The 22,425-nt window shown below is 47.5% G+C and overlaps 1 protein-coding gene across 2 annotated transcripts in view; it reads right to left on the reverse strand.

Moving 5' to 3' along the window:
- Window positions 1-22,425, reverse strand: part of DOT1L (DOT1 like histone lysine methyltransferase) — a 352,682-nt gene that overhangs the window by 150,249 nt on the left and 180,008 nt on the right. For both annotated transcript variants that reach the window (XM_082247290.1, XM_082247289.1), the window contains exons 10-11: window positions 19,711-19,779; window positions 412-518 (exon numbers count right to left, since the gene is read on the reverse strand). In XM_082247290.1, coding sequence (XP_082103416.1) covers window positions 412-518; window positions 19,711-19,779 — 176 coding nt within the window. The remainder of the gene's footprint in view (window positions 1-411; window positions 519-19,710; window positions 19,780-22,425) is intronic.

The raw sequence follows: 22,425 nt of genomic DNA on the forward strand, positions 1-22,425 counted from the left end.
AACTTGGGAGGAGGAGGTCAAATGCAGGTCAACCACACCTGTCAAATTCTAAATGATCTCAATTGCATCCAAAACATGTCAGTTACACGCACAATGCCCCTGATAACGTACTGAATTTGACAAAGACCCTAGCCATATAAAGGTCAATTAACGGAGTCAATTTTCCAAATTCAGTTGTTTCAAGAAGTGTTTTAAAGGCTTTGTTTGCTGCCGTTGTGTCGCAACTTGCATCCGGCAGAAAGTCCCTAAATAATATTTTACTGCTAGTTCTAAATGTAGAAAAATAATTCACTTTTCTCTTTTGGAAAAAAAAAAATATATATATATTTTTTTACTTTAATTCCTTAAACAAGCAGTAAGAATCACACCTGAAAGGCACAGTAGGAATAGAGAAATGAGAAGGTAACTCACTAAAGTCCGGTCTATGGTGTGCAGGTAATAGGAAACTGGCTTCCCGGTCCAAGAGACAGAACCCTTCAATGGTGACAGTTCTACTACTCTCATTATAGTGCCGATATCTGAAAAGAGTCAAAAATGTAAAGTAGAAGAAACGTAAATGAATTTAAATTAAAAAAAAAAAAAAAACACTGCACATAAATACCTCAAACTGTTAGATTAGGGTCAATGGCTTCTCACTAAAAAGGAGAAAGCCTTCCTAGTGCCTTCCTCCCCCAGGGTACCCGTTATGTATTTCCTGCCCAAAATACATAAAGACCCTATTTGCCCACCCGGGAGACCTATAGTTAGCGGTATTGATTCCGTCACTTCCCGGGTGGGCAAATATATTGATCATTTCCTACAGCCTGTTGTGGTAAAAATGCCCTCGTATTTACGAGACTCCATGCAGGTGATCAATGAGTTGGGCAATATCACCTGGCAGGACAACTACATTTTGGTAACAGCGGATGTTTCATCCCTGTATACCATAATTTCACACCAACACGGCAGAGAGGCAGTGTCACACTATTTGAGGTCAGAAAGTTTGTTGAGCTTCCAGAGGGATTATATTATTTCCCTTCTGGACTATGCAATGTCCCGAAATTACTTTTGGTATAATGGCATTTACTATCTGCAGAACAGGGGTGTGGCCATGGGCGCGAAATTCGCGCCCAGTATGGCCAACCTGTTCATGGCCAAATGGGAAGAGGAGGTCGTCTGGGGTGTTAAGGCCGGAGCATGTGCTGTGGCGTCGGTACATCGACGACATCCTCTTCCTATGGGACGGCACGGGTGATTCCCTGGTTGAGTTCATGGAAACCCTAAATAACGACAGAGGCATCAGTCTGACTTACGAGTCGAGCGTCAGTGAGATTCATTTCCTGGATCTAAGAATCCGTATTGAGGAAGGCCAGATCGTTACCTCGACTTTCTTTAAACCGACTGACAGGAACGGGTTCATAGACACCACGAGTTGCCATCACAGGTCGTGGTTGGAGTCCGTTCCTGTCAGTCAGTTTTTACGCCTGAAGCGCAATTGCTCGCGTCAGGAAGATTTCCTGCAGGAAGCCTCAGTTCTCAAAGAAAGATTTCGTGAGAAGGGGTACGATGAATCTCTCTTGAATCAGGCCCTGTTAAAGGCTGATTCAAGAGTGAGAGGGGATCTTCTTCAGCCTAAACAGAGGGATTTAAAACGTCCTTTTGATTTTGCATTCCTCTCCTCGTACTCCACTCAGCATTTTTCAGTTAAGACCATTCTTCGGCACCATTGGCATATTTTGAGGAATGATTCAGTGCTGGGCCCCCTTTTACCTCTCCATACTCAGGTTATCTATAGGGGTGTCCCTCCTTTAAGGTTGCAGATTGCCCCCAACATTAGGGATCCCCCCAAAAAAGTCTCTTTTTCAGCAAATGGGAGGCTTTTACAAATGTAGGAGGTGCACTATCTGTCACCTTAATGTGGAGAAAAAGACGTGTGGATACCTTCAAATCTGGTTCCACCGGACAGGATTTTAATATCAAACCATTTATATCCTGCACCACCAGGTACGTGGTTTACTTGGTGAGATGTCCTTGCGGCCTGGACTATGTTGGCCGCACTATCCGAGAGCTTCATGTGAGGCTCAAGGAGCATGTGGCCAACATAGTCAAAGGCTTCCCCAAACACAGCCTTTCTAGGCATTATGATGAGTGCCACAATAGAGATCCCAGTGGCACCCTATTTTTGGGTATGGATTAATTTTCAGGACATTGGAGGGGAAACAATCTAACAAGAGGGGTTTCCAAGCTCGAAACGAGCTGGATCTATAGACTTAAATCCTATACCCCCCTGGGTCTCAACATTGAATGGGATTTAAATGCCCATATCAATAATTCCTAGATTGGCTTTTTCCCCTTTTTCCCTCCCTTTTTTTTCCCTTCATTTGCTGTGCTATAATTGACATTTTTATGTATAAGAGTATAAAGGATTTTTAATACACTAATTCACTTTATTGCGTAGCATTTTAATCTTTGATGTGTGTCATATATTGATGTATTTTTATTGATTATTTCTGTGTATTTTTGTGCTTTTTTGAGACCTCCCTGTGCTTGGGCTGCTCTGTGCTTGGGGCACCACTAGATGGCGCTGTCTTCCCTGGAGTCACGGCTTGACATATGTGATCTCTAAATGCCTGTTCGGTATATGGAGTATTGCCCTTTTTTGGTTCATTCCATGCATTGGGTTTTAATTTTATGAAGGTAGCAGAGATTTAGCATAGTGAGTTTTTTTGGAGGGTTCTTTTCCTTCCTCTTATTGTGTCGTTCTCCCTTTCCTTCCTTATCCGGTCTGAGCAGTGGTTCCGGACGTGTGGAGCGCATACCTCACTTCCAGCTGCTCAGTTCCGGTGGGCGGTTCTCTCCTCCGCTATAGAAGGCATTGGTGCACCCTGTAGCCACACCCCACGACGACGTCCAATCGGACGAAACGTACGTCAGGTGGCGTGCTGGGTAGCGCGTGCCGCAATCCTTGGAGGAGACAGGACGGCCATCGGTTTGGTGGTGCACGGACAGGACGCCCTAAAGACATCTGGGAGGTCTCCATGTCCAATTACTACATGCGAGATATATCATGATTTTTGTGAGTACCATACATTCTTTCTAGAATAAAGCATTTTTAAACAGTCTACGCTATGAGATGTTCCTTCTCTCCCTGCATATTGTATTTTACCGTGAGCATATCAGGAATATACCGGAGAAGCCTTCACTCATTACTGGTTATGCGCAATTTTTGATCTCTGTCACGGGGATCAACAACTTCTGGTAAGAACCGCGTGTGCCCTTGAATAAGCCTTATCCGTGTCATACGCAATCGGGATAAACGTTGCAACGGTTTCTTAGTTACGTGTTCTCCCCACGGCCCTGAACCATGAGTATGGGGACCAAGATTGTCATCTCCTTTCTAAACGGTTTACAATGCCTGCCATGTGATGATCTTGTTTATTCCTATACTCCACTGTCTGACTGTGTCGTGGTTTGTTCATACAACCCTATTCACAGTATGTAATGTTGCTGTTTCCCTTGGGTTTTTTTTTTTTTCTCATTTAATGCACTTCGCTATGCCTGAAAGTGTTGTTTACTTTTTTACTTGTAATGTCATTCCATTTTAACTCAATAAAATCTCTTTAAAAAAAAAAAAAAAAAAACAACTTCTGGTAAGAAGTAAGAATTACTGGTGTTGGAGTGCTGTCTGGTGGCGGTTTTCTGTCTGAGAAATCACTTTTTGAATGTGGAGACGGACACATATGGTCTGTTATCTTATTGCTTTATTCACATCTTCAGGTGGGACTGTCATGACCAAGGGTTTTTAGCGCCACAGTTTTGCTTTTATTTAGGGTCAATGGCTGTCAAGATCAGCCATCACTAATGGAAAACACTGGGAAATAACACTATAAATAGCCGCCTTCTAACCTCACCCCATGGTGAGCTGGAACTCCACACTGCACATCCCTGTGACAGATAATTATCTGTTAAAGAGGAGAAAGGGCACAGCTCACCAACCCAGTGCATTAGTATGTACAGTACAGACCAAAAGTTTGGACACCCCTTCTCATTCAAAGAGTTTTCTTTACTTTCATGACTATGAAAAATGTAGAGTCACACTTCAAGAGGTAGTCACTTGAAATAGTATTCCAACAGTTTTGAAGAAGTTCCCAGAGATGCTTAGCACTTGTTGGCCCTTTTGCCTTCACTCTGCGGTCCAGCTCACCCCAAACCATCTCGATTGGGTTCAGGTCCAGTGACTGTGGAGGCCAGGTCAATTGGCGCAGCACCCCATCACTCTCCTTCTTGGTCAAATAGCCCTTACACAGCCTGGAGGTGTGCTTGGGGTCATTGTCCTGTTGAAAAATAAATGATGGTCCAACTAAATGCAAACTGGATAGAATAGCATGCCACTGCAAGATGCTGTGGTAGCCATGCTGGTTCAGTATGCCTTCAATTTTGAATAAATCCCCAACAGTGTCACCAGCAAAAGCACCCCTTACACCATCACACCACCTCCTCCATGCTTCACGGTGGGAACCAGGCATGTAGAGTCCATCCGTTCACCTTTTCTGCGTTGCATAAAGACACGGTGGTTGGAACCAAAGATCTCAAATTTAGACTCATCAGACCAAAGCACAGATTTCCACTGCTCTAATGTCCATTCCTTGTGTTCTTTAGCCCAAACAAGTCTCTTCTGCTTGTTGCCTTTCTTTAGCAGTGGTTTCCTAGCAGATATTCTACCATTAAGACCCGATTCAGTAAGTCTCCTCTTAACAGTTGTTCTAGAGAGGTGTCTGCTGCTAGAACTCCGTGTGCCATTGACCTGGTCTCTAATCTGAGCTGCTGTTAACCTGCGATTTCTGAGGCTGGTGACTCGGATGAACTTATCCTCCGCAGCAGAGGTGACTCTTGGTCTTCCTTTCCTGGGGCGGTCCACATGTGAGCCAGTTTCTTTGTAGCGCTTGATGGTTTTTGTGACTGCACTTGGGGACACTTTCAAAGTTATCCCAATTTTTCAGACTGACTAACTGACCTTCATTTCTTAAAGTAATGATGGCCACTCGTTTTCATGTACTTAGAATTTGTATTATGGGAAGAAAAAAGCAGCTAACAGTCTATTCAGTAGGACTATCAGCTGTGTATCCACCTGACTTCTGCACAACACAACTGATGGTCCCAACCCCATTTATAAGGCAACACCTGTGAAGTGAAAACCATTTTAGGCGACTACCTCTTGAAGTGTGACTCTACAATATTCATAGACATGAAAATAAAGAAAATTCGTTGAATAAAGGTGTCCAAACTTTTTGTCTGTACTGTAGATGAATGTGGCGCCTCAACCAGCACCACACTAGCCACACCACCCTGACATGTTTCAGCCTGCTCACCCGGGGCGAAACATGTCAGGGGAGGCGTGGCTGGGCAGCACTGGCTGAGGTCACATTTATCTACATACTAATGCACTGGGTTGGTGAGCGTCATCCTTTCTTCGCTTTGATAATGCTCTTACACCTCTGAATGGTGCACTGACACCAGCCTCTTCACTGTAACTGATGGGGAGAGCTCAGCCTAAAGCAGCACTGCAAGTTTCATTTAAACAATTATCAACGTTAAACTGTATCTAAACCTGAAAACTCATGCTCAGCCAATGCTGCAGTGTACACGCATCCACAGGAAATTCATAAAAGTGTCCACAGGGAAATGGGAACATAACCTCCACTTTTCTGCTGACTTAAACCAATGGAAGTCTGCATCTCGTACTACAATGAAGTACTCTAAATGGCTATCCCACTTGGAATCAGCACAGAAACTTCTGCATCAATGGTACCATACCCCGCAGAAGCTAGGGGCTTTTTCATCAACTTCACCTTTTGGCTGGCGGAAGCGTGGTGAAAAAAAAAAAAATGGATTTTTGTCTTACCGTAAAATCCTTTTCTCTGATGTTCATTGACAGACACAGCTCCATCTCTTCTTTGACCCTTGGGTTAAATGCTGCCCCCCTACAGGAGTAAGACACTAGGCAGAAAATAATTGACTACGCCTATAGGGCAGTCCTAGGGGGTATACTCCCACTTCCTGCTATAGGACTTCAGTTTGTGTAACAAGCAGTGTCAGAAGAATACATAACCTAACTCAACAGAGGGGTGGGTACGGTGTCCGTCAACGAAAATCAGAGAAAAGGATTTTACAGTAAGACAAATATCCAGTTTTCTTTCGTTCGTTGACACAGCAGCTCCATATCTTTTGACCTTTGGGACATCCCAAAGCAGTGTCAACATGAGGGGTGGGAAAAAACACACAGCAATAAACTTCCCAAAAAGGCTAAACTTAGCCAACCAGGTAATAGGAGCTCAACCAAGAACAACAGGAGCTCACCTGACAAAAACAATTACACCCTCAAGAGGCTTAGGCCTCTCCAACAGCAGCCTGCAAAACCTTGGAAGGACCACTGCCGAGAGAGGTAATCCACTAGGGGAGCCGCAACCAAAGAGGCATCACAAATAAACTGCAGCCCCTAGACAAGCTGGTCCACCAGCTCAGCAAAGGCAGGGGGAGCTCCGCACCCCCCCCCCCCCCTCCAGGTCACGGCACAAAAGCCTAGCCCATTCGGAGTCTGCAACACCAGGGCAATGGTTAATATCGGCCTCAGTGCCGAACCAGCCAGGGGGGTACATATTGCAGGCTACAGCCTCCGCCTTCCTGTCAGCCGGTTCGTTAAAGGCTGGGGACTCTTCAACTGGAATCATGGTTGCCTTGATGGTTGCACCGGTGGAACAGTCCACTTCTTAAGAAGGGACTCCTCATAGGGTTATCGCCTAGCAAATTGCTTAGGAACCCCAAGGGGGCGCTTTGGCCATCCCCACTCTTTAGTGACAATTCTATCAAAATAGGAGGGGAAAGGGAACACCTTTTCCGCTCTGGATGGCTTGTGAGTAACAAAGGGAACCTGCGTCTCCGTCGCAGCTGCGTCCTCCATCTTTAAGGATCTCACGCACAGCTACAATCAGTGCGTCCACCAGCGCCTTTTTGTGTGTGGTTGCAGAAGTGGAGGAATCCTTACTATCTGAGGATTCAGGGCGCATGGTCACAGACACAGCAGGATGACCCACATCCACAGCAGCCGAAACAGATTCAGGATCTAATGAGGCAGGAGAAGGCAGGGGCGCTGTATTCCAGCCTGTCACCCAAAAGCCACCTCCACCCGGGACACCAAAAAGGACTCCAGGACCGCGGTCAGTTCATCAATGGATGGATGGATGGGACCCGGAGACCCCACAGCCCCAGAGAGAGGATCAGGTGGGGAGATGTGCTCCAAAGACTCCATGAGTCACCAGGGGGACCCCACAAAAAATTGTAAAACACTTATGGGACAACCCCCACCGCTTTGACAGCAGAGAGTTGCCAGAGAGGGAGAGGACCCCACCAAACTCACCACACCGCAGAAACCAGACACTGCAGCCACCAGGAGAATCTGCACTGCACGAGCAGCGATCAGGAAACAAAAGGATCCAGGAGTCAGCATCAGGGTAGGAGGAGGGGCTTCCACCACCGAAATCGCTGCCCAGAAGGAACTCCGCGAAGAGGAAAGAGATCGGTGCACGTGCAAAAAATAAAAAAATTGCACAGGTGATCAAATACCACCAAAAGAAAGCTCTATTTGTTGGAAAAAAAGGACGTAAATTTTATTTGGGTACAGCGTCGCACTACCGCACGATTTTACGCCCCTTTCTTTCATCCACATATATCGGGGAAACTAATTTTATCTCAACGGAGCGATCCTAATTTGGATGAATTATTGGAGCACGGATGTCATAGTCCCATTATACCCAAACACGCTGAGCCATCTATAGTGTGGTGAGTAGGGGACCTGGAGGGTCACTCGTGTGAGCACTCAATACACTTTGATGGATATGCACTTGAGCACCTTTATCCACTTGCACTGAAGAAACCAAGACTTGCACCAGAGCACTTTTATAATAATTTTTATTAATTTAATAATTTTTATTAATTTATTAAGAGACTTTATATAGCATAAAGCACCTATTGTGTTTATATTGATTGTACCATTTGTTGTTATATCTGTTGCTAGCGCTGTTTTAACTTAATTTTACACATTTTTTCCAACAATTGGTTTGGATGCACAGCAGCTGCACTTTACTTGATACACTTATCAGTCACTACTATTATTTATTAATTGTGTTGAGCGCTGTTATAAGTTTGTTTTTTCCACCAGTTCTAGATACCTACCTAGTATGCACTCTCTGGTCAAAGCCTGCAAGTGTAAGGCCCTTAAACGTTTTACCATGAGGAATTCAACAGTAATATAGATAAGATATAAATTCTTCCAGATTTAGCCAGGATCTGACTATTATAAACACACTGATTTACCATTGTTATTTGAACTGTTCCTGTGCCCCTTTAATGTTAATCTCAATGGAATCGTCCTCTGGCAGGAAGTGGAAGATATAGTTTCTGTCAGAGAGCTGATTATTGCTTAGAGACCTGAGAAAACTATCTTCCCAGAAGGCTCAAGGGGGAGCTGAGCTTCATGGGAGAACATATAAAACCATCTGCACTACAGCTTGTAAACTATCTTGCTCCCGGTACCCATTGAGTGTAGATCAGCTTGCTGAACGTGTGACTGACGGCAGCTGCGGCTAGTGCACGAGGCCTGACCCGCTTGCGGAACTCAGCCTCAGCGAAGCAGATGCTGGACGCTGTATTGTGGATGCTTTCACAGTGTTGCTGAAGGAGACAGAGTGGAGGTCGGTCGGACACCCTGTGGTGGCAGAGCGTGGCCTGTTCCCAGAAGCCAGAGCGTGGGAGATTGCATCACTTATCCTACAGGGCACTCACAGATGAACATCTCAGAGCGAGAAAGGGTGTCTAAGCCTGGTTCAAATCGCAAGTATACCATCCCATCATTACATTGACGGCAAACATTACAGTAAACATCAATTCTTTTAGGACTACAACTTAACCTTTGATCCACTTTGCTATACTAAATCACAGTGGAAACTGTGCTCCAACTGCCGGTGAAGAAAGTAGCAAGGCCTTGCTAAAGGAGGGACATTGATACACACAGTTCCTAAAGGGGACACGTTTTAGTTTATGGTTACACTGCTTAGTAGGGATGTAACGATATCAAAATCTCACGATACAATTTCGATATTGACCTCACGGTACGATATTTATTGCGATATTGTGGGAAAGCTCACGGTATTGTTAAATAGCTCATATCAGTGGCCCCAACTGTCCTCAGCACTATTTTGCTTGTGTTTTAACAGACATGCAACTATTTTTTGCATACAACTAGCATAAGACCCTGAATATTTCTTGATATTAGCTTCATATAAATTCTCCATACAGTACTCCTGGGAGAGGGAGGGTCAGTACCCTGCGTCATTGAGCAATCTATTGAATCTATTTCTTACCAGTCTAACACAGAAAACAGGTTTACATGAGGAGAAAGTGAAAGAATGACCTCATCAGGGTGCTACTACTCCTTCCCCGTGAGTTACAGGCTAGTTCTATAATTCAGTGTAATTCTTCTACATTACAAGACATTACACTCACCGGCGGTCCGGTGTCATGCTCTTGCCTTAGTGTAGTGGTGCTGTGTGTTTCCTGGTGCCTGCCTGGAAGCTGCTCCGCCGAGTCCGCCGCTCTCGTGCGCTGGCTCCCCCTCCGCCCCACAAGCCCGCCCACCCACACTGCTCCAAACCAACTGGCAGCCGCTCGCCTCGGCTCGGCCAGTAAGCAGGCACTGTGCAGCAGCATAGGGAGGTGACAGGTGAGTGACCGTCCGTGACAGACGGCGGCCAGACCAGTGAATTTGACTAATAATCGAGTCCCAGCCGCGACCATTTTTTTTTCTTCTAGCGGCCGCCCCTGATCATCTGCCACCTGCAAAACCGTGCCCCAACCACAACGATATCGGGACACGGTAACCATCGCGATATCGCGATAGCGGCAATATCGTTACATCCCTACTGCTTAGTATACTTATAGCATAAATGAACCTAGAGTTCTTCTTTAAGCTCAAAGTTTCCATTCTGTTACTGCTGCTTCATTCTAGGAAGTAGCTATACATGCTTAGAAGATAGAACGTTGTTTCACTACTGTACTTTAATATAACTTACTGCAGAGGTGGGGGACTTGAGTCACATGACTTGACTTAAGTCAGACTTAAGTCACCAGTTTGAGGACTTGAGACTTGCTTGACTAAAATTAATAAAAGACTTGACTTGACTTTGACTTGGTATTCATGACTTGAGACTTGACTTTGACTTGAGACATATGACTCGAAATTACTTTACTTTAAGTTATTAAATATTTGCATTTTCTCAAGATGTGTCAAAGCAAAATTAATGTGCCTATCATGTTTTACGCCACAGTCACTTAAAGCGGAGTTCCGGCCTCAAAAAACATTTTTCGATAAAAATTCCCCGGGACAGTCAGGGCTAGTGCATTTCAGCAATGATAGCCTCTGAACTGTCCCGTTTCACTTACCTTTTAGAAGAAATACTTACCTTGAAAATGTCTTGTCCAGCGCTGCTATCTCAGGTGTGGGCAGCTGAAGCCAGAGCGTCCTCTTCGGTCCCACAATGCACTGCACCCGCTCGTCAGTTCCGGTGCAGACGCGTCATCCCTGCACAGCTTCTAGGCATGTCCAGAAGCTGTTTAGCAGGGAATGACGCGCCTGCACCGGAAATGACGAGCAGGGCCAGTGCAGGCGCATTGACTCCTGGGAGCGATGACGTTTAGCTCCCAGGAGTCAATGCAAGCAGGAAGAGACGGCGCAGGCTGCGGCCGCAGAGGGAGGAAGAGGAAGGAAGGTAAGTATATTTTCTTTATAAACAAGGTAAGTAAAGCAAAAAAAAAAATCGTCATTATCCATTTCTTTTTTAGGTTACCTACAGCAAGCGGATGCCAAATTTTTGTTTTAAGGCTGGAACTCTGCTTTAAAAACACCTCAGTGTGTTCTGATTTTTAGAACACTGGCTGTTTAACAATGGAAACACTTAACATGTTTTTAGTGACTGGGGTGTTAAACATGACCGGACAAAGGATTTTGAGCTGTTTGGGCATTCAAAGCGTTTCTTTAATATGCCAAGAAAAAAGCACTAAGAAGTTTTGTTAATGTTGAAAATAAAACAAAACCTTTCCTGACCACTGACTTAACTGATTTAAAGGTGAAAATTGGGGTAGATCAGTATTTTGACTTGACCAAAATAAATGACTTGACTTGCTTGACTTCTAGCAAGGACTCGACTTGACTTGCTTGCTTTTTGCCACAGTAACTTGGGACTTGCTTGAGACTTGAAGGTTAAGACTTGAGACTTGCTTGTGACTTGCACATGTGTGACTTACTCCCATGTCTGACTTACTGTTTCTGTGAGTCTTGCTGAACCCTGGTGGTTTAAGCAGGGATTCAGCTGATGACATTTTCACTTGTTTATTCGCTGAATAAAAGTCAAAACTCATTGGTACCGTTTCAGTGTAATTCTTAAAGGTGTACGCACTATGTCTGAACCTAGAGTGTCAGGTGGGCTGGACGGTTTACAGGGTCACAGTAGTGCTGAAAAACATCCATTAGCCAGCAACCCCCAAGGAAGCAGTGCTACACAATGGTAGTGGATCACCCAGACGTTGGGCCCCCTTCCTCCACCATCGGGCCATTGACAAAGCGCAGCGCGCTTCACAAATGCACAGTAGGATACCAGTTATGAAGCTGCAAGCCTTCACTACTGGTTTCCCTTACAAGCAATGGCAGGGGCAGCACCTGAGAGCCAATGGAAAAATTGGCTGGGGTGAAGACACCGCTGGATTCCTAGACAGGTAATTGTCATAATATTAAAATTCAGCAGCTATAGTATTTGTAGCTGCTGACTTGACTTTTCTTAAAGAGCCTGGACCTCCTCTAAGGTTTAAAAAAAAAAAAAAAAAAGAACTTTCAGTGCCTACAGCCATTCACTGAGAAGATCACTTTAATATTGCTTCTCTTCCCCCAGCTCTTATGCAGCTAAGAACAGAGGGGATGTGATCAGAAAAAAAAAAAAGGGAAAAAAGGGTATTTAACACACAAATGTTTTGCCTTTCATTTCTATTTTAAACTGAATGGGTTATTTTACAAGGTGATCGTTTACAATCACTTTAAATAGCTGTAAAAGCCCCAAAAAACACCAAGAATAGGCTTATCCTCAGATTCAGGGTAAAAGGAACTGCATCAATAAGGTTTAAAAAAACCTCTGTAAATTTGAGTTAAACATGAGGCGCCTGCAGTGCCTCAAAACAGACTCTACAGAAGTTGGCGCAAGAGCACACTTAGAACTTCAGTGGGCAAAAATGGCTCAATAGCGGAGCACAAGCAGCTAACAAGCCCTGAGTGGACACAGAGGTACGTGTGGACATGGGGGAAAAACCCAGCCTCACCAGACAGAGATGAGGAAGACGAATGAAAACATCCTTGTATTACAATAAAAGGTTCCAGATTACAGATACAGTTTTCTCTAGGGACAACAAGCTAATGCCCTGGAATCACTAAGGCTCCGTTCACATCTAGGCGTTTTGGGGCGTTTTTCTGCTCTAGGATCAGCTCTCAAAACGCCCAACAAGACAAATCCTATTCATTTCAATGGCCCCTGTTCACATCTGAGCGTTTTGAAGCTGTATACAAAACGCCCAACGCTCAAAAAAGTACATGAGCTTCTTTTTGGGCAGATTACAGGCGTTTTCCATTGATCTCTATTCAATCTAAAAACGCCTGCACAAAAATCGCGGTAAAAATCGCGGTAAAATCACGGTAAAAAACGCCGCAAAAATCGCGGTAAAATCGCGGTAAAAAACGCGCAAAAAACGCTACGCTCAGGTGTGAATGTAGCCTTAGAGTATGGACTGAGGTCACCCATGACAGCTGGACCTGTCTTTTGTGTGTCGTGACCAAAGAAATGTTGCAGTAATATTGCAACTAAATCTAATGTAACGCAAGCCTCAGGTACTCACAAAACCGGGCACTGTTGGGGGAGCAGTGTAAATATCCATGTGATGCTACAGATGGGGACACTTCTAGGCAGAATGGCGGGAAAGAGTGCAATCCAATGGATGATGTAATTTCTTGGTCATTCAGTCTTAAACTTACCACAGTAAAACCAGTGGTAGTGGGAAATTAGAAAAGGCCCTCAATAGACTTTCCTTCCCCCAAAAATCATGCAATCCTGTTCAACTTAAATTGATTTTTAACACTACAATATATTTTGGGAGGTTTTTTTTTAGTTTATCAAATAAGAATCTCAAATGGGGCATCACTGATGGCCTCAGAAGTACACGCCTTGAACTGACCTAGGCAGCCTCTGGTGGACCTCTTCACAACTTGCCTTACCCCTGTTCACTGACAATACATTTGCTTTGTCAGCAAAGTAGACTTTGCAAGTTTCTGGAGAAATCTGCAGCACTCTTTTGCACTGATCTCTGACTGTCTGCATGTCTAACTTTTAAAAGACAAGTCAAACTTTAGTAACATATTGCACTCGTATTTAGGAAGTAACATGTATTTAAAAGCACCTGCTTGAACCTCTCAAAAAAAAAAAAAAAAAACCCCGCCCAAGCCCCCCAATACACCCCCACCCTTCTTGTAGTTCATTGATCATTCCCGCTCTTCAACATCTGTCTGCCCATGTGGAGGGAAAAAATGAATGCACATTTTTGTTATGAGCAGTGAGGAGGAGCAAAGCTGTTGGTTAAGAGAACAAATTCCAGCAGTAACCTAAATAACACAAACTCACCCATGGGCGCAGTACTGTGTGAAATTTATATATAGATTTATATATAGGGAAAAGCAGTATAACAAGTTAATTACAGGTAGATGAGCCATTTATTCATAAGTACACATAGCAAAAAAACAGGATTTTTGACTTACCGTAAAATCCTTTTCTCTTAAGCTCATTGACAGACACAGGGCCCATATCTTGATATCAGTAGGGTATTGCTGCCCCCTACAGGAGTAGGACACTAGGCAGATTCTGGCTACACCTATTAGCAGTCCCAGGGGGTATACCCTCTCTCTTCCTGCTATAGGATGTCAGTTCTGTAACAAAGCAGAGTCAGAGAAACCACACCAACCCAACTACAATATAGAGGGGCGGGTGCTGCGTCTGTCAATGAGCTTAAGCGAAAAGGATTTTACGGTAAGTCAAAAATCCAGTTTTCTCTGTCGCTCATTGACAGACGCAGGACCCATATCTTGATATCCCTAGGGACGTCCCAAAGCAGTGCCATAAATGAGGGGTGGGATAGCAGACGAAAACATTCCACAAGGCCAAAAACATAGCCAACAAGGAAACCTAGGACTCTTCGGAACAAGATGAGACCCACCTGAAAACCAAACAGAAGCCCCAAAGTAGACCAAGGGTCACCTCAAACAGCAGCCTGCAAAACCTTGCGGCCAAAAGAGGCATCCGCAGATGCCAGCACATCAACCTTATAAAAGTTTGTAAAGGTATGAACAGACGACCAGGTAGCCGCCTTGCAAACCTGAAGTACAGACTGAAGTGATGGTGAAAAGCCCAGGAAGTACTAAGTGCCCGAGTAGAGTGTGCCTTAACAGGGAAAAGCGGAAGCTGACCCTTTATCGAATAGGCCTGCACCACCGTCTGCCTGATCCATCTCGGAATAGTCGCAGCAGATGCAGGCAACCCTTTTCTAGGGCCATCCGTGATCACAAAGAGCGAATCTGACTTAAGAGTCAGTAGTTGCCAGGTACACCCCGATTGCCCGAACCACATCCTAAGTGTGCAGTGCAAATTCCTTAGGATGGCTCGGCTTAGGACACAAGGAAGGCAACATGATATCTTCATTTAAGTGAAAACAGGAGACCACCTTAGGAAAGAAGGACGGATCCGGACGAAGAACCACTTTATCCCTATGAACCACCAGATAAGGGGGAACGACAGGATAACGCAGCCAGTTCTGACACCCTGCGCACAGAAGTAATAGCCACCAAAAAGGCCACCTTCTGGGATAAGGTAAGCAGGGGAATCTCCCTAATATGTTCAAAGGGAGATTTCTGGAGAACTGACAGCTCCAAATTAAGGTCCCAGGGTGGTAATGGAGAGCACACCGGAGGAACCAGGTGCAGCACCCCCTGGATGAAATTTCGTACCAGGGAATGTGTGACCAGTGGCCTCTAGAAGAAAATCGCCCAAGGCCGAGACCTGACTCTTGATAGTACTCAAAGCCAGCTTCTGCTCAACTCACCTTTGAAGGAAGGCCAACACCCGAGCCACCGAGTAAGAACGTGGAGGAACCCCGAGGGACTCACACCACGCAATATAAGACTTCCACGTACGATGATAGACCTTTCTAGAAGTCGCTTTCCTCCCTTTAAGCAGAGTAGGAATAACTGAAGCAGACAATCCCCTGTCCTTCAGCACCTGGCTCTCAACAGCCAAGCCGTCAAAGCCAGCGACCGTAAAGCAGGATGGAAGATCGGCCCCCGTGACAGCAGATCCTCCCTGAGAGGAAGCCTCCATGGAGCGTCTGCGACCAGCCTGTCCAAGTCGGCGTACCAGGCGCGACGAGGCCAGTCCGGAGCCACAAGTATGACCGGAATCCCTTCTGCCTCTATCCTGCAAAGAAGTCTTGGTAGCAACTTGAGAGGAGGAAAGGCATACAGCAGTTGATACTGCCCCCCACGGGGCCACCAGCGCGTCTGTGGCATCCGCCAGAGGATCTCGGGATCGGGCTACAAACCTCTGCACTTTCTTGTTGAGCCGGGACGCTAACAGATCCGCATCCGGGGTGCCCCAACCAAGGCACAAATGGTGAAAACACCTCCGGATGATAAGACCATTCCCCATGATCTAACGTCTGTCGGCTGAGAAAAAGCCGCCTGCCAACTTTCCACGCCCGAAATGTGAACAGCGGAAAGAGCTGGAACAAAGCGTTCCGCCCAACGGAGGATGCTGGACACTTCCAAGGCCGCAAGGACACTCTTGGTGCCTCCTTGGTGATTGACATAAGCCACGGCCGTGGCATTGTCCGACTGAATCCGCACTGGACAGCCCCAAAGATGCTCGGTCCAGTGAACCAGGCAAGGCCTGATCGCTCTCAGTTCCAATACATTTATCAGCAACCTGGGTTCTTCCAGGGACCAGATTCCCGGAGCAGAAAACCTGCCGAGAACCCCTCCCTACCTGGACAGACTGGCATCCGTGGTGAAAATCGTCCAATAGATCGAAAGGATTTCCCTTGACTTCGCACCGGAGAACGAAGCCACCAGATCAGGGACTCCCTGGTCCGCTCGCTCAGCCGGATCTGATTGTCCAGGGAATCGGGATTCCTGTTCCATTTGAGAAGGATCTCCTTTTGGAGGGTCCTCGTATGAAACTGAGCAAAAGGTACCACCTCGAAAGACGCCACCATCAGCTCTAGAACTCTAATGCTGTCCGCTAAATGGTCATCCCTCCGTACCTGCAACAGCTGAGTCGCTGTTTGGAGTTTCTGGAGTTTTTCCGCAGGGAGAAACACCTTGGCCAAGGATGTATCCAAAGTCAGGCCCAGATATAGTCTAGTCTCCCGGCGGGGACCAGGGATGACTTCTGCAGGTTCACAAGCCACCCAAACTCTTCCAGTGATGTCATGGTGATCTCCAAATTCGACATCAGAGACTGCGGAGACTATGCACGGAGGAGGAGGTCGTCCAGGTAGCCCAGGACCGATATTCCTCGTTGCCGCAACAGCGCCAGAACCGGAGCCAAAACCTTTGTGAAGACCCGGGGAGCAGAGGCGAGACCAAAGGGTAACGCCACAAACTGATAATGATCCCCTCCCACTGCAAAGCGCAGAAAACGTTGGTGTCCTGCGTAAATGGGAATGTGAAGGTAGGAATCTTTGATGTCTATGGAGGCCAGAAAGTCCCCCTGATGCAGGGAGGCTACTGCAGTGCGAATGCACTCCATCTTGAATTTTTTCACCCGTACAAAACAATTCAACGCATTTAGGCCCAGGATTGGACGCACCTTGCCCTCCTTCCTGGGCACTGTGAACAGATTTGTGTAAAAGCCCCTTAAAACGTTCCCCACACGGAACTGGAACTATTACTCCCTGTTGTACCAAGTCCTGCACTGCCCCCAACAGATCCCCTAAGCGATCCGGGGACAGCCTCACATTGGAAGGGGAAAAACCTTACCAGTGGAACTGATCAAAACTCAATCTTGTACCCTGACCGTATGACCTCATGAAACCATTTTTCTTGAATCCTGGAGAGCCACGGACCTAGGAACCGGCAAAGACGTCCCCCCACCCCTGACATGGGTGGGGGCGCACCTTCAGGCCGAAGCAGCCTTGTCCTCAGATCTGGAGGAACCCGATTTCTGTTTACCAGACCAGGGCCACTTGTAACCCCCGGAGAGGGCCTTGAAGGGCTTTGCCTTGTTGACTGATCCAGAGGGACGAAAAAACTTCTTGTGTGCTGAAAAGGAGGGTCCCCGTCTGCGACGAGGGTCCTTACCCTTGGCAGCCTGTGGGAGAAAGGTGCTCTTGCCCCCAGTGAGACCTTTGATAATATTATCCAAGGTAGCACCAAACAGGCGAGCCCGCTGAAAAGGGTGAGAAGTCAAGGCTTTCCTAGAAGCCTGATCCGCAGACCAACACTTAAGTCACAGCATGCGCTGGAGGACCACCGCCGAAAACGACAAACGCCCCAGCATTGGAGCAGTATCAAGTGCGGCGTCGCAAACAAATTGCAGTCCCTGCACCATCTAGTCCAGCAACTCTGACACGGCAGGGGGGAGGTTTCTCCCCCTCTAGGTCACGGCGTAGTAACTTAGGCCATTCCGTCAATGTTTGCGAAACCAGGGCAATGGTAAACACTGGTCTTAAGGCAGACCCTGCCAGGGAAAACATAGTGCGGGACACAGACTCCGCCCTACGATCAACCGGATCCCTAAAGGATGGAGGAATCCTCCACCGGGATCACAGTAGCCTTATTCAGCCTGGAGACCGGCGGATCCACCATAGGTGGTACCGTCCACTTCTTAATGAGGGACTCATCAAACGGGTAGCGCATAGCAATCCGCTTAGGCATCCCGGGGGGGGGGCGTTTCGGACGGTCCCATTCATTCTTAATATCGTCAAAGCATGTGGGAAAAAGAAAAACCCATGTCACCCTGGAGGGCTTGCGAGTGCCAAAGGCAACCTGCGTATCCGTTGCAGCTGCATCCTCCGGCTTTAGGGTATCACGGACAGACACGATTAGTGCATCAACCAGCGCCTTGTCTTGCGTGACAGCGGAGGCAGAAAGGTCATCCAGGGCGCGAGGCAGTAGACCAGGAAGGGAGACCTCTGTCAGCAGCGACTGGTTCAGATTCCGAATCTGAGGCATCAGACTAGGCAGGGGTAGGCAGAGGGCATTTTCGAACACCCCGCCCCTGAAAGGCCACCTCCACCCAGGACACAAACGACTCCAGGACCGCCGAAAGTGCATCTATAGTGAGCTGGGAACCGGAGGGCCCTGCGGTCCCCTCGAGGGGATCAGGTTGGGGACACACGTTCAGCAGGGTCCATGGTACACCAGAGGAACCAGTTCCCAAAATTTAAAACTGAAGAAAATGTTTTTTTTTTTTCTTTGCTAGAAAATGTCTCCCAGCGCTACAGCGCCCCCCAGTGGTCAGGCAGCGTGCCTAGAGACCCCCCCCCCAAGGCTCCCCACCCACAGATGCACCAGAAAGCCCATGATGTCTTCTCAGCAGCGATCGTCCTCTCAAAAAGGAAGGACTGCAGAGCGGTGTGCCCGGGTCTAGGGAGGAGCTCCACCCCCTTACAAGCCTCCAGGAACTCCCACAGTGTTCCAGTTCTGAAGAAAGAAACGAGCCGGGTGGACAAAAATGGCCACCACCATGCAGAGCACATGGAGGCTTCAAGAAAATGGCAGCCCCGCGGCGTTAAAGGGGACCCCCCGGGCGCCGCCCCACTGACAGACGAGCGAGCGACAGATGGGCCCTGGGGAGCCAGATAGGAACCCCCCCACACAACGTCTGTCCACACTGACGGCACCCCCAACCCCCATTAGTGGCCTGCAACGCAGATCCATTAGCAACAGAGACCAACAGGAGGGAGGGGCAAATAGGTGGGGGTGCACAATGGAACAGAGGGGAACCTGGGAAGTGAGGGTCCGACCGTCCCTGGGAGGGGCCAGCGTCCACCCCAGAACCCGATAGGAGGAAAAGGGGGAACATTTACTCACCATACCAGAACAGGCGGGCGCCAACTCCTGACAGAACCCCTCGCCGCCGTTGTGGGGGGGGGGGGTGTCAACCAATAGGAACGCTGCGACTCAGCCGCAGACCGGTCGTATGCGACCTGGCTAGACGTTTAACTCGCGGGCCAGTCCCCGTCCAGTGGGACTATGTCGCGGCTGACCCAGCGAGGAGCTAGGGCCTGCAAGCGCTCGTAGGCCGGCTGGGGTGAAAACTGGATCTCAACATCCAGCACATCACCCAGATCTCTATAGCAGGAAGAGAGAGGGTATACCCCCTGGGACTGCCCATAGGTGTAGCCAGAATCTTTTTTCTGCCTAGTGTCCTACTCCTGTAGAAGGCAGCAATACCCTACTGATTTATCAAGATATGGGTCCTGCGCCTGTCATTGAGTGACAGAGAAAATGTTCTACTTGACCTTAATGACTTATCCAGGTTATTGGGTCATATAAGCGCACAGCATTTTTTTAAAATATAAAATGAATCGACTTACCACTGAGGTTTCTACTGTTAATTCGAAAGTTTAAAGGTGCAAAAGGTTTGGAGGACACAATTCTTCCACCTGAAATTTAAGTATGAAAAGTTAGCATTCAAAACAAAATGTTTTTTGAAAGCCTTTTCAGTTCATAATATACACATCAAAGCCAAAAGTGAGTTATCATATATTAGAAACTATGCAGTCTAGCCATTTACTGTTCCTGATCTCATAATGAGATAAACTGAGGAGAGCGCTACAGGTGATCACACCAGGTTAAAAGTTGGAACAAAGGATGCTTAAAACTAATATTCATGATAACCAACGACCTGGGGTCATTATTTCATTTTTACAAACCTACTTCTATTAGCTATATAAAATACGTTAAAGGTAAAATAATAACCGTTCCTAGAAGTTAAAAAAGATAATAAATATGTTTAACTCGTAAGGAGATGGAAAAAAGGTGAATCTGTAGTAAAGCAGAATAAAAGGTTATACAGATACAAAAGTGGCAAGGAATACAGAAAGAAAGAGCTGAGTAAACCACAGGAGTGACATTCTCTCTTTTCGCTGTGTGCACTCATAAAAGTGCAAAAAAAAAAAAAAAAAAAGATTTCAAAGTTCGCTATGAACTAAATGTTTGAGTTTAATTAGCACAGTCAGGTCTTTGACAAAATCAATATTTTTTTTAAGGCAAAACTGTAAATTAAGGTTAAAACCGAATTTTTGTAAAATCTTACCTGTAAAATTCCTTTCTCTGAGTCCTCCCGACAGTCGCCGCCCCCGCCCCTCTTTTGGGGTTTTTTCGTGTACACTTACTGCTATGCTACCAAACTGAGTTGGGAGTGTTCACTGCAGGGGGGTATTGACCAGTGGGACAGCCCCTATGGGTGTGTATATGCAAATGTCTTTGTTCTTTTGACTAAGTCTTATGCCTAGCTACTCCTGCGGAGCGGAAGTCAATACCCAATAGTGATGACTTAGAGGTGGCGGCGACTGTCGGGAGGACGTAAGAGAAATATTGTTACCACCAGCGTGAGTGTATTTGTTTTCCAACTCACATAAAATTATCTCAATGGAGGGGCACATACTGTACTTCTAGTGCAGTGGTTCTTAACCTGGGATCGATCGAACCCCAGGGGTTCGGTGAGTCAGTCTCAGGGGTTCGGCAGGGCGGCAAAGGGGCAATTGCTCCCCCCGAGAAAATATTACTGATTGTGAGGCCAACCCTCCCGGGAAATCAGAGCTGCGATCGGGATGACTCACAGCCATTACACATAGACACTTGACGCTCTGCCCCCTGTACCTCCCCCAGCAGGTTTCCAGCCTATCTCCTGCAGGCTGCTTGCTGCTTGAGTGGGCGGGATGGGGATGTACCTGACCATGGAGATCGCGCCCGCCTGGAAGAGGGAAGTGTGAGCAGCTGAGCAGAGGGAGCCGAGTGAATGTTCCTGGAGGTAGGCTCAGCTAACTGTACATGGTGGATTAGTTTGCAAGCACCTCTATGCTAAGTCTGCTGAGTTACTGCAGCTTAGCATAGAGGTGCTGTTAGCTGACAAATGGAAATGCATGTCCTTTTCATTTAGCTCAATAAAGCATTGTGAATGCCCCCTGATGTGTGCCCTCCTGATACCCCATGGTATGCCCTCCCAACACCTCCCCCCCAGTGTGTGTCCTCCTGACACCCCATGGTATGCCCTCCCAACCCCCCCCCCCTGGTGTGTGCCCCCCTGACACCCCATGGTATGCCCTCCCAACACCTCCCCCCAGTGTGTTCCCTCTTGACACCCCATGGTATGTCCTCCCACCCCCCCCCAGTGTGTGCCCTCCTGATACCCCATGGTATGCCCTCCCAACACCTCCCCCCAGTGTGTGCCCTCCTGACACCCCATGGTATGCCCCCCCAACCCCCCCAAGTGTGTGCCCCCCTGACACCCCATGGTATGCCCTCCCAACCCCACCCCAGTGTGTCCTCCTGACACCCCATGGTATGACCTCCCACCCCCCCCCAGTGTGTGCCCTCCTGATACCCCATGGTATGCCTTACCACCCCCCCCCCCCCCAGTGTGTGCCCTCCTGGCTCTCCCAGTGTGTGCCCTCCCAACCACTGATGTGTGCCCTCCTGACACCCAGTGTGTGGCCTCCTGACTCTCCACTGGTGTGTGCCCTCACTACCCTCCCCCACAGTGTGTGTCCTCCTGACCCTCCCCCCAGTGTATGCCCTTCTAACCTCCTGGTGTGTGCCCTCATAACCCCCCGGTGTGTGCCCTCCTGACCCTCCCCTGGTGTGTGCCCTCCCAGCCCCCTGGTGTGTGGCTTTACTGATCCCTGTACACTGTCCTATCCTCTGTCCTGTCAACTCCTGTCCTCTGCACACCGTCCTACAGCCTACTGACCACTCTATCCTGCCCTACAACCAACTGACCCCTATACACTGCCCTACATGCTACTGGCCTCTGTACACTGCCCTACATCCTACTGACCTTTCTACACCGCCCTAAAAACTACTGACCCCTATACACTGCCCTACATGCTACTGACCTCACTACACTGCCCTACAAACTACTCACTACTGCACACTGCCCTACAGCCTACTGACCTCTGTATGCTGGCCTACAGCCTACTGACCTCTGTACACTGCCCTACAGCCTACTGACCTCTGTACGCTGCCCTACAGCCTACTGACCTCTGTACGCTGCCCTACAGCCTACTGACCTCTGTACGCTGCCCTAC

Source organism: Pelophylax lessonae (assembly GCF_965119305.1).
Source record: "Pelophylax lessonae genome assembly, chromosome: 1".
Lineage (NCBI taxonomy): Eukaryota > Metazoa > Chordata > Amphibia > Anura > Ranidae > Pelophylax > Pelophylax lessonae.